General features: G+C 31.4%; 1 protein-coding gene across 1 annotated transcript in view; it reads left to right on the top strand.

Moving 5' to 3' along the window:
- Positions 1–10,090, top strand: part of LOC131032302 (abscisic acid 8'-hydroxylase 1-like) — a 29,088-nt gene extending 18,998 nt beyond the window's left edge. Inside the window, exons 5-9 of the mRNA XM_057963242.2 lie at positions 8,194–8,280; positions 8,370–8,448; positions 9,289–9,395; positions 9,540–9,658; positions 9,793–10,090. Of these exons, the coding sequence (XP_057819225.1) occupies positions 8,194–8,280; positions 8,370–8,448; positions 9,289–9,395; positions 9,540–9,658; positions 9,793–9,955 (555 nt within the window). The 3' untranslated portion in view covers positions 9,956–10,090. The remainder of the gene's footprint in view (positions 1–8,193; positions 8,281–8,369; positions 8,449–9,288; positions 9,396–9,539; positions 9,659–9,792) is intronic.
- The last annotated feature ends 575 nt before the right edge of the window (positions 10,091–10,665 follow it).

Here is a 10,665-nt window from a genome sequence, read left to right on the forward strand (position 1 = left end):
TGACTGAGATTGATTATAAGTTTCTTGAGTTTCAAATATAAAGTCTGATTACAATCCTTTGGTCCCTGCGGAAATGGTAGACGTTGTCTCTGACTATTAATATTCTAATTCGTTGCGTCTATGGTGTACAGGGGAGGAATCAGCACCTTTAATGGCTTCTCTCCACCAATCGGCATTAATTACTTAACACTATTTCATTATTAAGATCTTCCCACATTAATTCTGACGTATTTATCAGATCAAAGATAGGATCGTAATATATTTTCTATCTTGCTGGTCTGATAATGCATGGTAATTTGTGTTGTGTCTGTTATGTCGATATGCTTGAACAATCACAAGGAGCTGCTATATTCGATATAACAATTTGGGTATTCAACAAAGATGGTGATGCTTAGAATGATGAAGTTGTGTCTAATCTAAATATGTATTCTGGCAACAATAATGGTGTTGTCTCTAATGTATACTTAGATGCCCGCAACCAGATTTGCCAATAAGACAAGTGCTCTATTTAAACAAACTCAAATATGGATAAAGAGATACAAGGATTCCCATTCCCTCCTTCCATACCTCCTCGAATGAGATGTATCACTTCCTTATACCTTGAAAATGAGATGATAGGATGCGCTCAAGAGATATGTCCCATGTCTCTTCAAATGCACATCGTTTTCATTTATGCAAATCGCATTAGTTGATTATATAATTGTTCTAGTCGCTGCCATCCATAATTGATTATTAATGATCTCTTAACAACTGTTGTTATCATCATATGATTAGTTAATTCGGTATCCTTGATTATTGGTGAGAATATAATTATGGGGTGTCACGTCTTTAGGTCGTTCCTTGACGCTAACCAAATTACTACTTCTATCGATGAATTTCATTATTCTTAATTGGTCCTGTATAATTCTCCATTTTCCATGATTGAGCTTTGTTTGTCTACCCAATGTTGCTAATTGGTAATGTTTATGCTTGTTGTCCTTAGTCCCTTTCTTCTTACCGAATGTTGTCCCTCAAGGATTCTTATGGTGATCGATCTTCTGATCATATATCGAGAGTATTGCCTTTATAATAATCAGAATGCAATTAGTGCATGGTTGTCGTCTTCTTGATCATTGTCTCCAACTAATATTTGCCAATGGCTACCAACATCTTAGTCGCTTTACTGCTCTGCATACCATATTGTTACCTATTAATCATTAACAATCATGTGTATGATCGATATTCATGATCATCGATTGATTATTGCTTAGCTTTCATTCTCCATACGAACTGCCATTCCTATCAGCACTTGGGAATTTTTATTACTGATTCATCATTCATTGATTGTCTTTCCATATTGTTTCCTATTGATCTTGTATCGATTCTTATTGTCTTAAGTTGAATGGGGACATGACATGGATATACTATTTATTTTTGTTATTTCTTTGTATCTTGTAGCCTCCTTGTTGATGTTCCATGTGGTTATATTTTTTAAGTGATGGCACTAAGAGTCTCATTCAATATTAGATAGGTGAGTTTATTAATTCTCTTAAATCTTCTTTCAATGATACTCTATATTGAATGAGAAGATTTAAGTCAAGGACCAATGAAACGAGAGACTAGACCAATGAAAAAGGAAAGATTAGGATGAGAGTGTGTTAGGTGCAAAATAGTGCCAACCAATATTTCTAATTCTTGAAGTCTATTTTATTGATATTATGCATTACTAAAACATATTTGTGTTTTGTTTTACTTCTTGAAAAATGCTAACAATTTATTTAAATTTAATATGAAGAATTCGTTTGAATAATGGCAAAGTCCATAACCTTAAAATAAGGATTTAAATGAATATACTAAACTCCAAATTTGGCATTTTGTCAGACCATTCTTAGAGATTTTCTTCCTCAAGACTCTAGTAGATGACAGGAGAAAAACAAAAAAATTAAAAAAATTGAAAGGAAAAATATATTTCAAGGAGTTTCAAAAGATTACCAAAATAATTACTCAATATGAAATATTATGGTTAAAAAAAACAAAATATTGAAGTTGTCAAATAGCAAAAAAAAATGACTTAACAGACATCGTTAGGTGTCCTCTAGAACTTTCTTCAAAGCTTCTTATAAAGATCGTGTTTTAGAATTACCTGAAGGATTGCCAAATTAGTTAATACACATACCATGTTGCAAATGCAAGAAGCTTAAAAAAAATCATATCATGTGATACCTCAGAATCTGCAAAAGTTGAGAAAAAAAGTCATGTCATCTGATACTTCAGAAGTTTGAATTTTTTTTTTATTGCAAAGCTATCAAATTTATAAGACCAGGAAATCCATCTAGTTAACTTGCATGGTATATCAATTCATCTAATTTTCTGCTCGGGGAAAAAGAGAGTGCACACATAGAGGGCTTAAATCTAAAATGATGTAACACACAGATCATGTCTTGCATTTCCCTTTAAAGGTGTAAACATCAAAGTTAAATCAAATTAAATGAATAACTCTCAGAAAAAAGAAAAAAATGTTTGTAGAATAAATGAATGAAACTAAAAACATAATCGAATTAAATTGTGATAGAAGCGTGCAAAACTTGATCTCTAAAACATAATATTTTCTATAATTAATAATACTAAAAATAATCCTTCTACACTAGAAATTTATATATTTAAACATCTCAAAGTATAAAAGATATTGATTTATTTTGCAAATTACTTTGGAGCGAAATTTCAACCATTCTATTTTCTATCTCCATGTCCCTTTCCAATTTTTAAAAATTAGTGATTTGGTGTATGTGTGTGTGTGAGAGAGAGAGCCTACCTTTGAGAGCATCCCAAGTGTAAAATAGATGTTAACAATTTTGTAAAGATACTTGCAACTTACACCAGGTGCAATTTTTTTCATTTTTTGTGCAATCAGAAGTTTTCGATTTGAAATTTTGGTTTGTAAATCCCACCTTGCATTGTCTTTTCTTGTTTTATTTGGAATTTGCACATACAGATGCGTAAAATAAGTGTTGATGAGAAAATAAGTTGAATAGAACCAACAAACCAATCTTACCTAGGGTAAGTAGGATTCATCAGCTTAGATGAAAAAATGATTAACATGAAAGAATTTTATGTTTTCTGAGGTAAAACATTTTGCTTATATGGTATATTAGAATGACTTAAACATTGACATGAAATATAGTTTATATTTATTTCTTAATAGAATCTTTTGAGTTAAGTTGAAATAAAGCATTAAAAAATTTGTGGAATTCCCAAAATAGGTTTCCAACATGGCACAAACATTATTTTACAACTAAGACCTAACAATATTAAGTTGCAAGTTAAGAACTCTTACAAATCATTAATTTGAAGTGTTTGTGAGGGGTAAATAATTGAATCCTTGGGCATATGCATGCCAAGGGTAAGCATAAACAATGTCAAAGTTTGTAAGAAAATTATGGCCAACTTTATGGACATCATAGTAATATATCTTCATGAATCCTTTGAGTGTGATTAAATCCCAAACATTACTTGCTAAAAGGAGGTTAATACTATTATTACAATGCAAGCTAATAAAGAAGTAGGTAGTCTCAAGCACAATCCTCTACATAAAAAAAGGTAGACCTAAAGATGTGGATGACATATTATAATCGCTAATGGTTATATTAAAAAATTTATAATGACTTTTGACATTTTTTTTCTAAAAATTCTTATATGTTGATGTTCAAACTTAGGAGGCATCGATAAAACATTAACTACAAGGTTTGGCTGGTAGTGAAATCCTTGAATGATAGTAACAGTAATAGCTAGTTTTCATTCTCTCTCTTACCTCACTCTGCAGTAGAGGTAGAGGTTGGGTGTAATGGGACTCTCCTCATAAGTCTCATGTACAATTAGCTTCTAGCTTCTCATATGCATGTCTCGTTCAACTATCACTTATCCTAGCTCTGGAGAAAGTGAAGGGAGACCATTTTAAATTACAATGTCTATATGAAGTTTGATGATGTTTGATGGTTCTCCTTGTTTCATGGAGGTCCTCAAGAAGTCTCGAATATAAGCTAAGGAAAGTAGTCAAAATTAATCAATTTTTTTCTCTGCTACTTGTTACTAAAAATTATTGATGGAAGCTTGAAATCGATTTTATCAACATTATGCATTACTAAAATATATTTGTTTTTTTGTATTACTTTTTGAAGATAACCAATTTTTTTCTGAATTACTTGCTACTAAGAATTATAGATGATAGCTTGAAGTCTATTTTATTGACATTATACATTACTAAAACATTTACTCTTTGAAAAATGCTAACAATTTATTTGAATTTAATATGAAGAATTTGTTTGAATAATGACAAAGTCCATAGCCTTAAAATAAAGACTTAATGAATATCTTAAACTGCAACTTTGACATTCTGTCAGACCATTCTTGCAGATTTTCTTTCTTAAGACTCTAGCAGATAACAGGAAAAAAAAAAAAATTAAATTAAATTAATTGAAAGGAAAAATATACTTCAAATTGAATTTCGAAAGATTACAAAAATAATTACTCAATATGAAAGATTATTGTTAAAAAAACAGCCACAATATATAAAGTTGTACAACAGCAAGCAAAATTAACTTAACACATCATTGGGTGTCCTCTAGCACTTTCTTCAAATCTACTTATAAAGATCATGTTTTAGAATTACCCGCAGGAAATGCAGAATTAATACACATGCCATGTTGCAAATGCAAGAAAGTTAAAAAACAGTGATGTCATGTGATACCTCAAAATCTTCAAAAGTTGAAAAAAAAAGTCATGTCATCTAATACTTCAGAAGTTGAAATTCTGTTTTTATTGCAAAGCTATCATGTTTATAAGACCATGAAATCCATCTAGTTAACTTGGATGGCATATCAATCCATCTAATCCTCTGCTCGGGGAAAAAGAGAGTGTACACATAGAGGACTTAAATCTAAAACGATATAACACACAGATCAGGCCTGGCATTTCCCTTTAAAGGTGTAAACATCAAAGTTCTAGTAACAGCATGGAGAATGCAGCTGCAAGCACCATGAAAACCAGGGGCATTCAATCCAATGGTCGAAGTACACAAGCATACACATTATATAATAAAAATAATTAATATGACAAAAAAAAATCTATCTTAAAGGTCAAAGTATTATAGTGAAAAAAGTTGTCGACTAATAAAATATATAAAGTTTGCTCGAAGAAAGTAGACAAGAATATGAATAAGACAATCTTCAATATAAAAAAATAGGTTGAATTGTATGTATCCTCTATCGAGATGTAAAGGCTTTTGGATAAACTGTGTACAAGATTTTTTAACAGTTTTTGAAAAAACCTTCCTATATGGACTTTAAAAGCCTTAGATCTTTGAAGCACAACCTATATACACATGGATTGCTGAAACCTCCGTCGACTTCTGATGACTCAATTCTTAAGTTTTCAGATAACATATTACAGTCACATTTATTTGTCTGCTTTTTTCCATAACAACCTTGACCAAGCAGCAAGCCCTGCCTCATATGTACGACTCTAAATTTTTTGACCTGACTGGAATGCTCTCATCACACCTTTCTTCTTTACTAGTTGATGATAATAGAAAGTTGCCAGGTTGGTGAACTAGAAAGTTGTCACATTGAACAAAATGAAGCCAATTTTGAAAGATTATCAATTTAACAAACAGAAAAACTAAACTGAAAAGAAGAAGACTGCTGTTAATTTCTTAGAACTGAGAAATATATTTTAAAAAAACATTGAATGAATAATTACATAGTCTCTAATAAATAGAGAGAGATCTGATCATTACCGATCAGAATAAAACAAAAAACAAAACTAAAAAACTAAAAAAACAGTTTTATTAGACGTTGACAGCAGTGGTAACAAGAATTAAAACTATAAAACTTAAATCAAGCTAGCATAACATTTCGTAAAACTGTTGATTCTCTTAAAGCACAAAAAACTGAGAAAAAACAAAAAAACAAAATCTCGAAAGCTTCGTTCTCAGCTCCAGCTCAGCGATCATATCTTCAATCTCCTGAATGATGAATGGAGGTGAGACCTAATTGATATCAGAAAGTGACAAAAGTTGATACTGGAAGAGCTTTGGTGAAGATATCAGCAACTTGTTCAGATGAAGGACAGAACTGTAGCTCCACTTGTCCATCTTGAACCAAGTCACGAATGTAATGATGCCAGATCTCTATGTGTTTTGTTTTGGCATGAAACACCAGATTCTTTGTCATAGAAATAATGCTATTGTTATCACAATAGATGGTGGTTGGTGCTATTGTCATATCTTCAAATTTAAGCTTGATTCATAAGCTTCCACATTGCACTACTAAATTGTAAGGCTAAAACAGTGAGCAAAACACAATTGTTTTGTGTAAGAAGAAAAATTCCCATATCAAACTCACCGTATGTATAGGAGCGAACATTGAACCTAATCACCCCATAGTCCATGAACTGAACCAGAAAAAACTATTTGATTTATCGAGCCTGTATTCAAAATTTTACTTATATTTATTTTGTATGGACCTTTCAACAGAATTGAGATTTAATGTCAAGAATTAGAAATATTGATCTGTAAGAGTCTATTAATTCTCTTAAATCTTCTTTCAATTAAATTAAAATATAAAAATATTGTATATAAATCTTATGCTGAAACTCTCCATTTCCCCATTTTTTCAATCATACAGGCAGGATTCTAAATCAAACTCATGAAGCCATAACGTGAGAGCCAAAGCTGCATATATGATCTCAAATACCATGAAAGCATAAACCATATTTGTACATAATATCATTCTAATCCTAATTATGTGCAGAATGATTAAATTGTAATGTGGTACTACTTGAAAATAAATATGCTTGCAAATAAATCTTTTTCTTATGAAAAAGCTTGTTCTTACTTGTCATTTTCTTTTGTGTATTTTTCATTTGAAAACATATTGATTCAATGCATTCCATTAAATTCGAATTAAAATTTAAGGTTTGCGATAAAGTTTTTTTTGGCTTGCGTTTTAGGGTTTCGTCGTGGATTTTATAAATACGGTGGCCGCAGGAGTTGCAGTCACGCCCACGGGAGTCGCACCAGTCACGTCCACGCGAGTTGCCAACGCCCACGAGAGTCGCACCAGTCACGCCCACGGGAGTCGCCCAGTCTGCCCGACCGCCACCACCGCCACCAGTAGGCAATGCCACGACCAGTCTGCGACGCCATTTTTTTTAAGTTTATTATTTCTTTATTTATTTATAATTTTATAATGTTTATAATGTTTATATAGTCTAAAAATTTATAATTTTATATTAATAGTTTGTAATTTTATATTAAATATTTTTTATATTTTTTTAATTTTTTTTAGGTTTAATATTTTTATAAACAATTTAATAATGTTTATTATAAATTTATTATTATTTATTTAATATTGTTGTTAATTTAATATTTTTTTAGGTTTATTATTTAATAATGTTGTTTATTTAATATTTTTTTAGGTTAATTAATAGTTTATACTTTATAATGTTTATTTATAAATTTATAATGTTAAACTATTTACGCAATTTTATAGATATATTACATATTTACATATATTTATTAAAAAAATTTAAAAATTACATATGGCAAATTTAATTCGAATTTTATACATTTCGAATTTTTTCCGCATCGAACTTCATTAGAATTTCAAAGCTGTCGAACTTCGAATTCGAATTCGAACTTGGTGACTTAGCATGAAAGCATAAACCATATTTTTACATAATATCATTCTAATCCTAATTATGTGGAGAACGATCAAATTGTAATGTAGTACTACTTGAAAATAAATATGCTTGCAAATATATATTTGTAAATCTTTTTCTAATGAAAAAGCTTGTTCTTACTTGTCTTTTTTTTTTTTGTATTTTTTGTTTGAAAACATATTGATTTAATGTATTCTTAGTTTAGATATTTTACAGTTACGTCGTACATTGATTACAGCATTAGATAGGTCGAAGCTATTCTGGTTTCAAAACAGATCTTTCGTACAATATGATAGCGACGTGTTAGTCAATCGCAGCCGTTTATTGCAAAATGACGGTGTCAAACGCATGACTAACACGCGTGCTAGTCAATTCGTATTCCGTTTTGAAGCCAAAATAAATACATCCCACTAGATATTGTGAGAACTAAATTGACTGAAAACCTTTACCCTTTTCATGTTAGAAATTTTTTTGCTGACATTAATGCTTTTAGTACAGGCAGAGCAAAAGGCCATTAAGGAAATTAAGGGAAACAGATCGTCCTTGACACTAGGAGACACGAAGAAAATGTTCCTGACAACCAGAGTAAGCATACAGCGTAAAAGAGCTTTTCCTTGAAACCTTTCTGTAAACTATTATTCATGTCTTTTTGTTGATGAACTGAATCTTCTTAGGTTATCCGGGAGACATTGAGGGTAGCAACTGTGTTATCCTTCACATTCAGGGAAGCTGTTGGAGATATTGAGTACAAAGGTAAGATTTAATGTAATTTATTATGCATATTTTTTATAGAGCTACTGAATAATAAATGTGGCTTCTTATTGTAAGGAGGATTTCTGGTTCAGATGTCTATTGTAATCTTTTACAGAAAGTTATAGATGCTGATCCTATTGTTTTCATTTAAAATAAAACAAGATTATTAATATGATATTTTAAATGTATTTATTGAAAGATAGACTATTAATCTCAAATTCTATTTAATTTGTTTCATAAATTTTAATATTTTGTATAATCATTATTTTTCTTTTTGATTCTTTTATTTTGATATGATGGTTCAGAGAGTGTGACCTGAAACATTAACTTGAAACATTGATGCAAAAATTCTTACACAGTTGAATCCAGAAAACAATTACAATAAACAACAATTACTGTAAAAATCTAATAAATCCAACTTAATATTTCTAAAGATTTTGTACTGATGACTAAGACAAAGATAAGGACACTGGTGAGGGCTAGGAACTCCTGACCCGCTGATGTTTGGGGTAGGTCGGGTGACTCGGACCCTCCACTTCCTCAAACTGCTGCTGCTCTTGCTGCTTAGTAGTTTTATTTTCTGTAATTCAGTGTTGTTTCAGACTTAGTTCTATTGGACTCTCAAGTGTGATCTTGTGTCCACCTATTTTTATTTGAATATATATACTTTTATTTCTAATTAATAGAATGCTGATACTTCATCCAAAAGTATTATTAAAAATCTTTTGAAATAAATATATTTTAAATATATGTAGTTAAGTCAAGGGCAATCTACATATTTAGAGAAACAATGCTTATCATATTTATTAGCACTTTATTATAATCATTATTATTTGGCAGGGTACTTGATTCCCAAGGGTTGGAAGGTAATGCCAATCTTCAGAAACCTCCATCATAACCCAGAATTTTTCCCAGATCCCCACAAGTTTGATCCTTCCAGATTCGAGGTTGGTACACATATAGCCACCTGAGCTTTTGGGTTTTCAACAGAATTAAAATCTGTTCATTGTCTAATCCGATTTCAACACTCAGTAATATTTATCTAAATAAAAATGCTGAATCTTGAAGTTGGACTGGGCAATGAATCACAGGTGCCTCTGAAGCCAAATACTTTCATGCCATTCGGTAATGGAGCCCATTCATGTCCTGGGAATCAACTGGCATTTACAGAAATGCTCATTTTAATCCACCATCTTACTACCAAATACAGGTACATAGTCATATCCCTTCACAATGGATTTCCCCAAGAGGCAGAGATTTAAGGGCCATTCTCTCTTTCCTGAGATAAATTTGTATATGTAGCAGTAAAGATTTTTAGCTGATATGCTTGTGTTTCTATCTCAGGTGGGAAACAGTGAGGAGTGAGGATGGGATTGAACATTCTCCCTTCCCCATTCCTAAGCAAGGACTTCCATTAAGACTTATCCCTAAATCTTTGACAACTTCAACACAGAGCACCATCTCACTGGAGGTGAAGCAGAAATGGGCAAAGCCTCGCATAGAGTAGAACACCCATTTCTGATTAGCATATCTATCGTTTGAGGAAAAACTTTGAAAGCTCCAATAACTTAAAAGGCAATGCATTTACACATAAAGAACTTGTATTTCATACCAGCTGTTGTTCTCATCTCTTTATCTTACATTTATATTGATTGCAAAACTCAATTCCTCTTTAGAATGGTTTTTATTTTCTTTTTCATTCAAACTCCTTGCATTAGAGAGATCGATGGTCATATTATGTATTATTTATGTTTTCATTTCATATTCCAGTTCCAAGTTCTAGCATTGCACAGATCTTTGTAGCTTTATAAAATTTCAAACAATTTATTAAAAAAAAACATGTAATTCATATGCCATTTGAATTTCCAGATTTAATTATTTTAATATCTACCCATTTTCGTTGGAGTATTGTAATTTCTCTCATTTCAATTGTGATGAATAACTTAAAAAAGGAAAATATATATGTTTTAGACTTAAAAAACAGAAGGATAAGCGAAAAAACATTAAATGGATTGTTCTTGGAGGATTTTGGAAGGAATTGGAGACGAGAGAGCACCGAGGAATTTGACTAGATTAAAGGTCTGAGCGGGAGCGGCAAGTGGACTGTGGAGGAGGTCTCCCTCCTCCACGTGGTTTGATTATTCTCTCCCCTATTTTTTCCTTCCTGGCTTGTTTTTCTTTTTATGTTTTCGCTTTGTGTGTTGTCTCTGTGCCGCA

Source organism: Cryptomeria japonica, chromosome 8, assembly GCF_030272615.1.
Source record: "Cryptomeria japonica chromosome 8, Sugi_1.0, whole genome shotgun sequence".
NCBI classification, from domain to species: Eukaryota; Viridiplantae; Streptophyta; class Pinopsida; order Cupressales; family Cupressaceae; genus Cryptomeria; species Cryptomeria japonica.